The sequence below is a fragment of the Salmo salar genome, chromosome 04 (genome assembly GCF_965601325.2).
Source record: "Salmo salar chromosome 04, fSalSal1, whole genome shotgun sequence".
Taxonomy (NCBI): domain Eukaryota; kingdom Metazoa; phylum Chordata; class Actinopteri; order Salmoniformes; family Salmonidae; genus Salmo; species Salmo salar.
In genome coordinates, this window is record NC_138294.1 from 39,422,626 (window position 1) to 39,438,381 (window position 15,756).

The following is a 15,756-nucleotide window of genomic DNA, read 5'->3' on the forward strand; positions in this document are numbered from 1 at the left end:
TTTGATACTTAAGTATATTTAAAACCCAAATACTTTTACTCAAGTAGTATTTTACTGGGTGACGTTCACTTCAGTCATTTTCTATTAACGTATCTTTACTTTTACTGAACTATGACAATTGGGTACTTTTTCCACCACTGGTATCAGCACCCAAGTACTGTGATAATATATTGTGAGGTCTATGGCAATTTACAGCTCTAATGAAGAACCTGTAACGAGCCCTTGTGCTTCGGAGATGTGCCAGGATGAGACATGGTCCTTCACTGCCATCTACAGTACAGAGATGCACAGACGAAAGAGGCGGTGCCAACTTCAGTCTTTGAGATCCTCATTTTATTTCACAAAAAAAAAAAAAACGCACACCACATCCTGATGTAACAAAAGGGGTACCCCATGAGGCTAGCTTTGTAGTAGGGAGAAGGTGGATGTACTGTACATAGCACTTGAGGTCTTTGTGACAGAGAAAATGTATTTCTTTCAAATCAAAAACATTTTACTCAACTCTTTAAAAGAACATTGGCAACATCTACATTGCCTTTGTTTCATGAAGCTAAGCGTTGTAAATCAATGCATGACAACACTACATTTTAGGCAAATACATAAAATCTATGAGAAAAACATTAATCAAAAAGTAGGTTTCATGTACATTTAAACTCCATGAAACAATAAACGGCATTTAAAGACAAAGCTAAGTCAACACAGTATCAGAGAAATGGAGTATGGCAACAAAACAAAAAACAGAAGAACTTCACAGGAGAACGTGCTATAAAAATGATCTGCAGTCGGTATCAATTAAGAGGTGTCCATTGTAGGTTCTGAAAATCAAAAGGAGATACAGTAAGAGTCACTACACCCATTACACCTGCCCTCAAAGTACATCTATGAGGTGCATTTCCCATAGATGTAGGTTAGGCATCTGTTCACGTAGTAGCATTTTATGACCTTGTCAACTTAGTGAAAACACTTTCCAACTTCTATCAAAGTTGCTTTAAGAATCAAAATGTACATCTCACACAATACAAGAACTTCATCAGCTTTGGAACTGGGTCTGAGTGGAATCAGGTGTGTAGTGCTAGGGCAAAAACAAATATGCACCCTTTTGGGTCCCCAGGACCAGGATTAAGAAACACTGCTCTATGACAAACAGACAGATGAACAGCAGACTCACGTGTTGTTTCATTGAAAAGGAAGGAATCTTGGTATTCCTTCATGTACTGTGAGGATCTGGACTCATCCAGGAAGAGAGAGTAGACCCTCTTAATGTCCTCCACCTGCACCTCCGTTCCCTGAGAGAGAAGCACAAACATCTATCAAGCACTGGCAACTCCCAGCATCAACATAGAAATGGTTCCACAGCAAGAAAGCCGTAATCAGGGAGACTAGGGGTGCCCTGCCCAGCTATCTGCTAGTTCTGTCTTTCAATAAATGAATCAGACTTGAATTAATATAATTGCATTAAACAATGAAGCAGGCAAAATAACGATATATAAGGAGAAACAAACATGAGAATGCATACTATGTGACTGTTTGGAATGCAGAGAGAATTCAGAGTAATTCTTACATCAGTGTGTGTATGGATGTGAGAGGCTTGGCTCACCCCGTGCCTCACTAGGTAAGTGTGTATATGAATGAATTGGCTGAGACTCACCCTGCGCTTGCGACACACCAGGCCTGCGGTGCTGATGAGCTGGATGGCGTAACGCAGCGATGTCTCCTGGCCGATACGTGTCAGTACAGTGTGAGCCTCCTCACTCAGCTCCACATCCTCCTCTTCACACCTGGACAGGGACACGGAATATAAACATCATTTCAGATGGTGTTTCAGTCCAATATGGGAATAGGTTTTCATCCGGAATCCGCCTTGAACATAGTCTGCAAAGTGATTTGAAAATTGTCTGCAAACTTAATCATGTAAGTCATGGTGCAGCTTGTTTGCTTGCTAAAGCACAGGCTTGGAGTGTTAGAGGGGTGATTCTCACCGGATCTTGAGGATCTGCCGTGTCTCTTTCTCAGTGTAGGGGGAGGTAGCAATGATGAGGAGGCGGTCCAGTAGATCTATGGGGATACCATGGGGACTCTGGTAGTTGGTGCCTCGGATACTGACAAAACAGAGGGGTTAGAGAAGGTATTTACCACACATACGGTTTGAGGCCAAGGAAAGTTCTTGAGAAGCACTACTTTAAAGGGACAATCTGCAGTCCAAACAATAAAGCGTTCACCACCCCACCTCTGTTTCAGTAAACAGCTGAGGGATGGGGCTGGAGAAATGTAATCAATCTCAAATTCATAGACAGGGCTATCGATGTAAGGACCATCCATGATATCATAGTTAACCATGTTTGAGGCTATACAGTGTTTGTTTACAATTTCATCGGGGTCGTTCTATATGAATTCAATCACTTTCTGACAACATCCCTATTGATTTGAACAAAACCTTCCATACATATTTGCCCGTGGTAGTACTGGACGACATGGGCCCCGTTATGTCTCGCGAAAACCAAAACATTGAATTCTACAGTAACAACCTCATGGTTTGGAGATGCTTTGCTACCTTTGGAAAACTTTCCATCATTGAAGGAACCATGAATTCAGCTCTGCATCAGAATTATTTAATAAAAATTTGTACCCCTTTTCCCCGTGATATACAATTGGTAGTTACAGTCTTGTCCCATCAGTGCAACTCCTGTACAGACTCGGGAGAGGCGAAGGTCGAGAGCCATGTGTCCGCCGAAACAACCCTGCCAAGCCAAACTGCTTCTTGACACACTGCTCGCTTAATCCGGAAGCCAGCCGCACCAATGTGTTGGACGAAACACCGTACAGCTGGTGACCAAAGTTAGTGTGCATGCACCCGGCCCGCCACAAGGAGTCGCTAAAGCGCGATGGGAGAAGGACATCCCGGCCGACCAAACCCTCCCCTAACCCGGACGACGCTGGGCCAATTGTGCTAAGCCTAATGGGTCTCCCGGTCGCAACCGGCTGGGACAAAGCCTGGGATCGAACCCGGGTCTGTAGTGACGCTTCTAGCACTGCCTTAGACCTCTGCGCCACTCGGGAGGCTCCATCAGAAAATTCTTAAGGAGAATGTCAGGCCATTCGTCCGATAGCTGAATTGCCGCAAGACAATGATTCGAAAGACAAGCCAAAGAAGACACATTTCAAAATTTGGAATGGCCTAGTCAAAGTCCAGACCTTAACCCAAATTGAGATGTCGTGGCAGGAACTGAAACAAGCTCGAAAACCAACAAATGTCTGAGTTAAAGCAGTTCTGCATGGAAGAGTGGGCCAAAATTCCTCCACAGCGATGTGGGACTGATCAACTACAGGAAGCGTTCGGTTGCAGTCATTAAAACCTGTTATCGAATGTAAGGGGGCAATTACTTTTTACACAGGGGCATTGGATGTTGCATAACTTTGTTTTTAAGTATCACATTTATGTTATTTGTTCACTCAGGTTCCCTTTATCTAATATTAGGTTTTGGTTGAAGACCTGATAACATTCACTGTAAAAAAATATGCTCAAATATTTAAAAAATCTGAAAGGGGGCAAATACTTTTTCACGGAACTGTATATGAACGAACATTTTTAGATCATGGATATTAAAAGGTAAAAAAAATAATACATTTTGATAAAAGAAATACAATTCAAGAAATTCTAAAATAGTCTGATTACCCTGTTCAAAAACCTTCAAATGATATCAAACCTAACTGTTTATCTTATTCAGTGATGAAGACATGGATGTCTCATGGTAGGGTATGCAAAATGGGTCAACTTTGAGCACTCTCCTGAATGTTGTCATTCAGGTCCAAAAAGTAACTTTCTGACCACTTCTATCACGGGCAAACATGTATGGAAGGTTTCGTTCAAATCAAAAGAGGTGTCAGTCAGAAATGGATTGAAATCATATATGATTGACCCATTGTTCACAAACTATGGAGTAAAACAAGCTTATATTTTGGGTTCTAAACTAATGAGGCTAGACTTTTTTATTTTTATTTCACCTTTATTTAACCAGGTAGGCTAGTTGAGAACAAGTTCTCATTTGCAACTGCGACCTGGCCAAGATAAAGCAAAGCAGTTCGACACATATAACAACACAGAGTTACACATGGAGTAAAACAAACATACAGTCAATAATACAGTAGAACAAAAAAAACAAAAAGTCTATATACCCTGAGTGGAAATGAAGTAAGTTAGGGCAATAAATAGGCCATGGTGGCGAAGTAATTACAATATAGCAATTAAACACTGGAATGGTAGATGTGCAGAAGATGAATGTGCAAGTAGAGATACTGGGGTGCAAAGGAGCAAGATAAATAAATAAATAAATACAGTATGGGGATGAGGTAGGTAGATAGATGGGCTGTTTACAGATGGGCTATGTACATGTGCAGTGATCTGTGAGCTGCTCTGACAGTTGGTGCTTAAAGCTAGTGAGGGAGGTAAGTGTTTCCAGTTTGAGATTTTTGCAGTTCGTTCCAGTCATTGGCAGCAGAGAACTGGAAGGAAAGATGACCAAAGGAGGAATTGGCTTTGGGGGTGACCAGTGAGATATACCTGCTGGAGCGCATGCTACGAGTGGGTGCTGCTATGTTATATTCTTCCAAGAATCAATGGTATAAACAGTATCATTATTTAAACTTCTAAAAATGGATGAACCAATCACATATTGCCCCTTTAGACCACTGGCAAAATGATATTTTATCTTTACGCTGGTTCTAAACATGTCACCAACATCATGTTCTTTCTGTGGCCCATATCCACACCCAGATGATAGTCGAAGACTATAGGGTAGAAAATTACCGTGTGATGCCTCTGTTGGTGGCCATGATGAGGACAGGTGAAAGGTCACTCTCCAGGGCTCGGTTCAGGAAAGAGAAACACTCCATGTCCAGCATGTGCACCTCGTCGATGAACAGCACCTGGAATGACACAAATGAAGAACTCAGTCAAGGAAGGATTTGAATTGAACATTAAACACTGACCATTTTGGGCCAGTTTTCCCAGACATAGATTAAGTCTAGGCCTGGACTAAAAAGCACTGTCAATGGAGAATTGAGCAAGCTTTTTAAGTCCATGACTAGGCTTAGTCTGTGTCTGGCATACCACCAAACACACACACTCACTCACCCCAGGGATGATCTCAGCCTTGCCCTCCTCCCTCCACTCAGACACCTTGGCATTGATCTGTTCGCGGACCTCAGACTTGATCTCTCCGGTATCACCAGAGAACAGGGCCAGGAACCCCTGTGTACGGCTGTTTATGACATCTATCTCATGGAGGGACACTGTGTGCACCACCTCCTTCCTCTTCTGTAGCTCCCCCTCAGGACACTGGACAAACTGTGTCTGGAGGAGCACAAAGCAAACAGATTCTTTTTTTTTCTTTTCTCACAGAAGCCATAATTAAACATGAATCCTAGGCAATGGTAAATTCACTTTAATGCAGAGAAAGTCATGGTAGCAGTGCTGCTGACTATAACTCAGTGGAGCTTAATTAAATGTTCAGTTGTATCGCGCCACTGTAAACACAAGTGCCTAGGACCAATGTGTACCTGTGCTCCCATAGCATCGTAGTCTCTGGCTCTGGTGAAGGAGCGGCCCAGCTTGCTGATCTTCCCTGTGGCTTTATCAATGGTGATTACATCCCTGGGAAAGAGTGGGAGATGAGCACATTAGGTCAAGTCTTTGGATTTATAGAGCTGAATGAATGAACTCAACAAAGTCATACTACCACAGCGTGCAGGATAAAGATCTGTATCGTGTTCATTAGGCACCAAGTGAAGGAAAACCGACCGAAACCGGGAGAGTCTACCCAGACCTGTCCAATAAACTAACGCTGTTTTAATTGTTATGTCTCAATGAGCACAACCATGGTCAACGGCCCCTAGTGATGAGTGTGTACTACAGCCCTTAGTGGATGATGAGTGTGTACTACACTTTAGAAGAACTCACCCTGCCTGAACTCGTTCTTTACTGAGGCTCTCGATCATCTTACTGCCCAGGTCATAGATAGTCTCCATCTCTGTAGTCTTCAGGGTCAGCTTACCCACTTTAGCACCCTACAAGCAACAACAGGTTAGAAAGTGTACTGGGAAGTGGGAAATATGGTATATGTGACAAAACATTTAGTTTGATACATTAAACTCAAGTGTGCTAAAAACTCTGGCGCTGTGTGATGTATTGAGCAATGAATGAACACTGAAGTTTAAATAACTTATGAAACATTGAATGCAGTCAAAACATTCCAAACCAGAAATCATATTATCAACTCCCTAAAATGAATATCCTTTCACTGTGATACGCATCTATAATAAGGCTGCTGCTGTTAAATTAAATACTAACAGACCCGTCTCTTATCACCAATCTGTCTCTCTAAAGGATTGATAGAGTCTAATTAGAAGACAATCACAGACTCAAATTCAATTGGACCATCAGAACATCTCTCCAATATACACCTTATGAGTATGACTCACACTAAACATAGAGAGACGGAGCACAGCGAGAGAGCTGAGAAAGAGAGAGTTGAGATGGGGGCTGAGTCAGAACTCACCGTTCCAGTGGCTGGTCTGTCAATCTGAATCTCCACCACTTCTCCTTCAATGATCTCAGTCTCCTCTCTGCAAACACACACCATGAATATCAATTCATTTGAGAACAAAAACATACCAAAACGATATGCTAATGTATACTCCATTCCCTCGTTCTCACACACTGTGGTATATAAATGTTGATTGTTAACTTAAAAACACGACAAATTCCTAAATTAGGCCAATAAAGTAAACTGAGAAGAAGCCTGAACTCACTTGATCCTGACTCCGATGGCTTTCCTGAAGGCCTGGCTGAGGGCCTCGGTCTTGCTCATCTCCAGAGAGAAAATCTCACTGCCGGCCATGGCTGTGAAGGGGGTGTCTGTGCCAAGGGCCTGGGCAATACCTGGACAGGTAAGAGAGGGATCACCATCATCATCAACAGAGTCAAATAAACAGGTAAATCCAAATAATTTTTATCAAATCTATTTCGATGATGCATAAGCCACCATGAAGAAAAATGTTGGGACTTGAGTTAGCTTTTAAAAATGATTTGTGGTCGTGGAAGAAGTGTTCTGATTTAAAATTTGAAAAGCAGACTAAGATTTAACGCTCTATTTAACACGCTCTAACTTGTTGGGAAAGTGGTCAAAATGTCAGTGATTTCTTTAATGTAGTCAATGCGGTTACTAAAACATCTAACGTTTGATCGGTAGAAAATATTTCTGTTATGATTATAGATGTGAAAAGCAGAGAAGTAGACTAAGATTCCACACCCACTAAGTTTGTCTAATTTCTTGGGAAGGTGGTCAACGTAACTGATTTGTGTAAAACTGTCTTTTTTTTTTTTTTAATACAGTGAATAGAATGTTGGTTGTTTGAGTGTTTTTAACAATGAGACCTTAAGAATGTTGAAGAAATCCCATGAAAGTTGGCGAGTTTTCTTTAAAGGTAGAAAAGTTTAATAGTTTAAAAGTAAATAAAAAATACCAGTCTAAATTTTTAAAGCTTAAAACGGCTTAAGAGCAGCGTGCTGAATAACAGTAAAGTCAGAAAGGATTATTAAAATATTTAAAGTGGGGACATTCTCTTTCGCAAGTCCCATTAATGAAAAAAAAATAATAATAATAATAATTAGAATGATGAGAAAGAAAACCAGGAACTGAATAACATCAAATCCGAAAGCTGTAATCAACAGAGATTTAAAACTGCAATATGGCTGCCCCCAATTAGTCAACTGGTTGATTGTTTGGTTAGGTTGTTGGTAAACCAAGATTGTATATGTTTTAGTCGAGCAGTCCACACACACACAAACACAGTTGAAGTCGGAAGTTTACATACACCTTAGCCAAATACATTTAAACTCAGTTTCACAATTCCTGACATTTAATCCTAGTAAAAATTCCCTGTCTAGGTCAGTTAGGATCGCCACTTTATTCTAAGAATGTGAAATGTCAGAATAATAGTAGAGAGAAGGATTTATTTCAGATTTTATTTCTTTCATCACATTCCCAGTGGGTCAGAAGTTTACATACACTCAATTAGTATTTGGTAGCATTGCAATTAAATTCTTTAACATAGGTCAAACGTTTCAGTTAGCTTTCCACACACTTCCCACAATAAGTAGGGTGAATATTGGCACATTCCTCCTGACAGAGCTGTTGTAACTGAGTCAGGTTTGTAGGCCTCCTTGCTAGCACACGCTTTTTCAGTTCTGCCCACACATTTTCTATAGGATTGAGGTCAGGGCTTTGTGATGGCCACTCCAATACTTTGTTGCCCTTCAGCCATTTTGCCACAACTTTGGAAGTATGCTTGGGGTCACTGTCCATTTGGAAGACCCATTTGCAACCAAGCTTTAACTTCCTGACTGATGTCTTAAGATGTTGCTCAATATATCCACATAATTTTCCTCCCTCATGATGCCATCTATTTTGTGCAGTGCATCAGTCCCTCTTGCAGCAAAGCACCCACACAACATGATGCTGCCACCCCCGTGCTTCAAGGTTGGGATGGTGTTCTTCGGCTTGCAAGCATCCCCCTTTCTCCTCCAAACATAACGATGGTCATTATGGCCAAACAGTTCAATTTTTGTTTCATCAGACCAGAGGACATTTCACCATCTTTGTCCCCATGTGCAGTTGCAAACCGCAGTCTGGCTGTTTTGATGGCGGATTTTGAGCAGTGACTTCTTTGCTGAGCGGCCTTTCAGGTTATGTCGATATAGGACTCGTTTTACTGTGGATATAGATACTTTTGTACCTGTTTCCTCCAGCATCTTCACAAGGTCCTTTGCTGTTGTTCTGGGATTGATTTGCACCAAAGTACGTTCATCTCTAGGAGACAGAACAAGTCTCCTTCCTGAGCGGTATGACGACTGCATGGTCCCATGGTGTTTATACTTGCGTACTATTGTTTGTACAGATGAACCTGGTACCTTCAGGCGTTTGGAAATTGCTCCCAAGGATGAACCAGACTTGTGGAGGTTCACAATTTTTTTATGAGGTCTTAGCTGATGTCTTGATTTTCCCATGATGTCAAGCAAAGAGGCACTGAGTTTGAAGGTAGGCCTTGAAATACATCAACAGGTACACCTCCAACTGACTCAAATTATGTCAATTAGCTTATCCGAAGCTTCTAAAGCCATGACATAATTTTCTGGAATTTTCCAAGCTGTTTAAAGGCACAGTCAACTTAGTTTATGTAAACTTCTGACCCACTGTAATTGTGATACAGTGAATTATAAGTGAAATAATCTGTCTAAACAATTGTTGGAAAAATTACTTTTGTCATGCACAAAGTAGATGTACTGACTTTCCACCATTTTTTTGTTAACAAACTATAGTTTTGGTGTGGTTGAATAACGAGTTTTAACGACTCCAACCTACGTGTATGTAAACTTCCGACTTCAACAGTATGTATGTATGTACACACACACACACACACACACACACACACACACACACACACACACACCACACACACACACACACACACACACACACTTAATGTTGTAAATGACTATTGTTGCTGGAAAGGGCTGATTTTTAATGGAATATCTACATAGGCGTACAGGGGCCCATTATCAGCAACCCTCACTCCAGTGTTCCAATGGCACGTTGTGTTAGCTATCCAAGTTCATCATTTTAAAGGACTAATTGATCATTAGAAAACCCTTTTGCATTCATAGTAGCACAGTTGAAAACTGTTGTACTGATTAAAGAAGCAATAAAACTGTCCTTCTTTAGACTGAGTATCTGGAGCATCAGCATTTGTGGGTTCGATTACAGGCTCAAAATGACCAGAAACAAATAACTTTCTTCTGAAACTCGCCAGTTTATTCTTGTTCTGAGAAATGAAGGCTTTTCCATGCGAGAAATTGCAAGGAAACTGAAGATCTCGTACAACGCTGTGTACTACTCCCTTCACAGAACAGCGCAAACTGGCTCTAACCAGAATATAAAGAGTGGGAGAGAAAAAAGTATAATAAATAAACATCTTTGAAAGACAGGGTCCTGAAAAAGGTAAGTTGTAAAAATCCAAATAACTTCACAGATCTTAATTGTAAAAGGTTTAACCTGTTATGGCTAGGGGGCAGTATTTTCACGGCTGGATAAAAAACATACCCGATTTAATCTGATTATTACTCCTGCCCAGAAACTAGAATATGCATATAATTATTAGCTTTGGATAGAAAATACTCCAAAGTTTCTAAAACTGTTTGAATGGTGTCTGTGAGTATAACAGAACTCATTTGGCAGGCCAAAACCTGAGAAGATTCTGTACAGGACGTACCCTGTCTGACCATTTCTTGGCCTTCTTTTCTTTGTCATCTCTATCCATTACAAAGGATCTCTGCTGTTACATGACACTTCCTACGGCTCCAATGGGCTCTCAGAGCCCGGGAAAAAGCTGAATGACGTAATTCAAAGCCCTGGCTGAAACACATTATCGCGTTTGTCAAGTGGCCGATCAGGGGACAGTGGGCTTAGGCGCATGCACTGGCCGCCCCCGTCTTTCTGTTTTTCCCTCTATTTACCGAAACGCAGATTCCCGGTCGGAATATTATCGCTTTTTTACGAGAAAAATGGCATAAAAATTGATTTTAAACAGCGGTTGACATGCTTCGAAGTACGGTAATGAAATATTTAGAAATCTTTTGTCACGAAATGCGCCATGCGGGCGACCCTTATTTACCATTCGGATAGTGTCTGGAATGCACGAACAAAACGCCGCTACTTGGATATAACGATGGATTATTTTGGACCAAACCAACATTTGTTATTGAAGTAGAAGTCCTGGGAGTGCATTCTGACGAAGAACATCAAAGGTAATCAAACTTTTCTAATAGTAAATCTGATTTTGGTGAGTGCTAAACTTGGTCGGTGTCTAAATAGCTAGCCCTGTGATGCCGGGCTATCTACTGAGATTATTGTAAAATGTGCTTTCACCGAAAAGCTATTTTAAAATCGGACATATCGAGTGCATAGAGGAGTTCTGTATCTATAATTCTTAAAATAATTGTTATGTTTTTTGTGAACGTTTATCGTGAGTAATTTAGTAAATTCACCGGAGGTTTGCGGGGGGTATGCTAGTTCTGAACGTCACATGCTAATGCAAAAAAGCTGGTTTTTGATATAAATATGAACTTGATTGAACAAAACATGCATGCATTGTATAACATAATGTCCTAGGGTTGTCATCTGATGAAGATCATCAAAGGTTAGTGCTGCATTTAGCTGTGGTTTTGTTTTTTGTGACATTATATGCTAGCTTTTTGAAATCGGACAGTGTGGTTAGATTAACGAGAGTCTTGTCTCTAAAACGCTGTAAAATAATCATATGTTTGAAAAATTGAAGTTTTCGGATTTTAGAGGAATTTGTATTTCGCGCCACGCCCATCATTGGATATTGGAGCAGGTGTTCCGCTAGCGGAACGTCTAGATGTAAGAGGTTAAACACTGTTTCCCATGCTTGTTCAATGAACCATAAACAATTCATGAACATGCACCTGTGGAACGGTCGTTAAGACACTAACAGCTTACAGACAGTAGGCAATTAAGGTCACAGTTATGAAAACTTAGGACACTAAAGCTCATTGCATATAGTTTATTGTTATTATTTTAGGATGTCTAGATATGGAAAAATGCACGGTTAAAAAAAATCTTGGTTGACCGAAAGTCATCTGGTCGAAAGAACAGGACTTTTGGTCAAAGCATATTTTTTTGGTGCTGGGGACAGCCCTAACCCGGAACCCAAACCGGCTGCATGCGTGCGCCATGGTGCATAAATATATTTTGTCCCCCTACACCAAACGCGATCACGACACACAGATTAAAATATTAAAACAAACTCTGAACCAATGACATTAATTTGGGGACAGGTCAAAAAGCATTAAACATTTATGGCTATTTAGCTTGCTAGCTAACTTGTCCTATTTAGCTAGCTTGCTGTTGCTAGCTAATTTGTCCTGGGATATAAACATCAGGTTGTTATTTTACCTGAAATGCACATGGTCCTCTACTCCGACAATTAATCCACACAAAACGGTCAACCGAATCGTTTCTAGTCATCTCTCCTCCTTCCAGGCTTTTTCATCTTTGAACTTATATGGTGATTGGCATCTAAACTTTCATAGTATTACCACGACTACCGGCAAAACAGTTCGTCTTTCAATCACCCACGTGGGTACCTGCTTCTATAAACCAATGAGGAGATGGGAGAGGCAGGAGTTGCAGCGCGATCTGTGGCAGAAATAGGAATGACTTCTATTTCAGCCCTTGGCAACGCAGATACTCGTTGACAGGCGCGAGCAGTGTGTGTACAATAATTGAATAACATAGATTCCTAAATGTATTTTGCAACGCTCGTGCACGCGACGCGAGCGGTGTAGTCAGGGTATAATCTGCAATATAACAATATAACTTTTTGGGCGACCCGACAAAATTCACAGATCTGTCATTCTCATTAAAAGATTAAGATGCTGTATTTTTTTCTACCCCTTTTTCGTGATATCGAATTGGTAGTTACAATGCACGAAGTGGCAATGTGCCAAGCTGGATTGCGCCAAGCTGCATTGCTATTTGACACACTGCTCGCTTAATTTCTCTAGGAAAGGGGGGCAGTATTGAGTAGCTTGGATGAAAAGCATGCCCAAAGTAAAATGCCGGCTACTCAGGCCCAAAAGCTAAATATGCATATAATTAGTCGATTTGGATAGAAAACACTCTGAAGTTTCTAAAACTGTTTGAATGATGTCTGTGATTATAACAGAACTCATATGGCAGGCAGAAACCCGAGAAAAAAATCCAACCAGGAAATGGGAAATCTGAGGTTTGTAGTTTTTCAAGTGATTGCCTATCCAATATACAGTGTCTGTGGGGTCATATTGCACTTCCTAAGGCTTCCACTAGATGTCAACAGTCTTTAGAACGTTGTTTCAGGCTTCTACTGTGAATGGGGAGAGAATAAGAGCTGATTCAGTCAGGTGTCTGGAAAATTGGCATGAGCTCAATCATGCGCATGAGAGCGAGCTGCCTTTCAATTCTAAAGACAAAGGAATTGTCCAGTTGGAATATTATTGAATATTTATGATAAAACCATCCTAAAGATTGATTCTATACATCGTTTGACATGTTTCTACGAACAGTAATGTAACTATTTTGACTTTTCGTCTGGACTAAACTCGCGCGCTAAGTGAATTTGGAGTGCTGGACTAAACACGTGAACAAAATTGAGGTATTTGGACATAAAGATGAACTTTATCGAACAAAACTAACATTTATTGTGTAATATGAAGTCCTGTGAGTGCCATCTCATGAAGATCAAAGGTTAGTGATTAGTTTTAGCTGTATTTTCGATTTTTGTGACGCCTCTCCTTGCTTGGAAATGGCTGTGTGGTTTGTCTTGTCTAGTTGCTGTCCTAACATAATCTAATGCTATGCTTTCGCCGTGAAGCCTTTTTGAAATCGGACACTGTGGTTGGATTAATGAGAAGTCTATCTTTAAAATGGTGTATAATACTTGTATGTGTGAGAAATTTGAATTATGAGATTTGTTGTTTTGAATTTGGCGCTCTGCTATTTCACTGGCTGTTGGCGTCCCACATTTCCCAGAGAGGTTAACCGGGAAAGCCAGCCACACCAATGTGTCGGAGGAAACACCGTACAGCTGGCGGCCTAAGACCGCAAGCGTGCACCCGGCCCGCCACAAGGAGTCGCTAGATTGTGATGGGACATCATCATCCCGGACGGCCAAACCCTCCCCTAATCCGGGCGACGTTAGGCCAATTGTGCGCCGCCTCATGGTAGCAGCTGGCTGCGACACAGCCTGGGATCGAACCTGGGTCTGTAGTGACGCCTTAGACCACTGCGCCACTCGGGAGGCCCGAAGTATATATTTCCTATGTGCGCTATTTCTATGCTTCACGTTCTAACGTTTTGTTTTTGTGTCTTTTACTTTCGGTTTTGTACACCAGCTTCAAAACAGCTGAAAATACAATCTTCTTTCTTGGTTACGAAAATATATTTCACAGCGGTTTAGATAGTACAATGACTCTCTACACTTTACTTGCTTGTTTAGTCAAACTGAAATTAAGCTAACTATTATTAGAATTTTAGCAACCAGGAAACAGCATAGCGATTTCTGCATAGTGCATCTTTAACATAATAACATAAGCCATCCATCAGTACCCATAGCGATGGCAGTTTTCCCAGTGCCAGGTTGGCCAGCAATCAGGACAGCCCTGCCAGCGATATGGCCATCTTTAATCATCTCCAGGATGAGACCAGCTGCACGACGGGACGCCAGCTGGCCAACCATCCCCTGGGACACCTGGAGGGGGGAGAGGAGAGAGAAGGAAGAGAATGAGAAGCAGGTCAGATGATGTAAGGGGGACAACAAAACATGGGGCAAGTGTCTGAGTGGTGTCACAGTAGTTTGAGAAAGGCTGATTATGATGGTGTTGGTTGTTTACCTGACGAGGTTCCAAGGCATCATCCAACCCAAGCCCACGGATGTGAGAATGAGCTCCTAAAGGGGAATACAAAAATGTAGTCACATCAGGTAAGAGGTGGAAAAATTGAAATATTGAGTTAATGATTTAGATACTTGTCTAAATACAATGCAAAACACATCTCTGGACTTGGCAGAGTTATTACGTTATTACTTCTTGGCCCTTACCGATTCTCTCAATCCTGGTGATGTCACGGACTTCTGGAACCTTCGTAGTCGCCATCTGTTTCATTGCGATAACGTTTGAGTTCTGATTATTGAGGTAAGTTTTGGCAAGTAAACTAACGCTGAGAAGTTTAGAAACGATTAACTTAACTATATATGTTCAGTCGGTCAATTGGTTGTCATAGTGATATAACCTACCCACAACAAAGTTCGCACAAACCGTAAACCGCTGGCTCTTCAATAAGCCAACTGTCAACATTACATTGCATCTCAAGTTGGTAGTCAACTTTGCAGCAATAACATTATATTAGTACAATAATCTGATCACTTTTCCTATGTCGACTCGTAAAAAGGTACAATACCGTTTGCAAGCGCTAGCACGCTTACGGTTGCACGTTAGCTAGCTAATGGAAGCTAGCTAGCTTCATTCATATAACTTCCGAACACTATCATCCTGTTCAGGGCAGGACCTGAGAAAGCGAAGAAGTCTAACATATTCGCATAATAAATGTATCATTGCTATAGTTTACGGTCTCAAGAAGAGGGGAGGACATTGCTAATTATTTTTACAAATGCATCATGCCGACTCACCTGTGCTGCCATGTTTGCAAAAATGCGGCGCTTGCTGAATGAGTGCACAGAGAAAATTCATCCGATGTGCCACCTGAATCGATGGGAAAGGTTCCGCGTGCAAAACCACGAATTGGAGCGGGCGATAAAAGAAAACATTCAAACAGTTAAGTGAATTACAAATTACCCAAATACTATGATTTTTTGTATTCTATTTTCGACTATATAATTAACAAGTCGTATAATAAAAAGTCGGTGCAAGTAATGGGCTGTGTAGTTAATACCAATAACATAAACACACCTCGAATAACATCTGCTAAACACGTGTATGTGACCAATAACATTTGATTTGAATGCCAAAATCGCATTGCTTAGTAGGCCTAGGCTAATAATGCCAATGATTATGTGACTGCGCATATCACATTCGAGCTCGGGGTTTATATTCGGGCGTTAACGTCTTCATGTAGGCTACGAAAA

At 41.1% G+C, this 15,756-nt stretch overlaps 1 protein-coding gene across 1 annotated transcript; it reads right to left on the reverse strand.

Annotated features, from left to right (window-relative positions):
- Positions 1-311: 311 nt before the first annotated feature.
- Positions 312-15,373, reverse strand: ruvbl2 (RuvB-like AAA ATPase 2). The gene is made up of 14 exons (XM_014195822.3): positions 15,301-15,373; positions 14,713-14,767; positions 14,507-14,562; positions 14,223-14,364; positions 6,808-6,937; positions 6,555-6,621; positions 5,957-6,063; positions 5,557-5,650; positions 5,132-5,350; positions 4,805-4,923; positions 1,980-2,099; positions 1,649-1,778; positions 1,169-1,286; positions 312-815 (listed from the first exon to the last, which is right to left on the reverse strand). The coding sequence occupies exons 1-14, from the start codon at positions 15,310-15,312 to the stop codon at positions 793-795; spliced, it is 1,392 nt and encodes a 463-aa protein (XP_014051297.1). The 5' UTR covers positions 15,313-15,373; the 3' UTR covers positions 312-792.
- Between the last annotated feature and the right edge of the window lie 383 nt (positions 15,374-15,756).

Excerpts from the sequence above, each read along its gene's own strand:
- ruvbl2 (XM_014195822.3), bottom strand. Across the intron at positions 6,938-14,222 it reads GAAAACTGCCATCGCTATGG|GTATTGCCCAGGCCCTTGGC; the intron begins GTACTGATGGAT and ends TTACCTGTCCAG. Across the intron at positions 1,287-1,648 it reads TGGTGTGTCGCAAGCGCAGG|GGAACGGAGGTGCAGGTGGA; the intron begins GTGAGTCTCAGC and ends CTTCTCTCTCAG.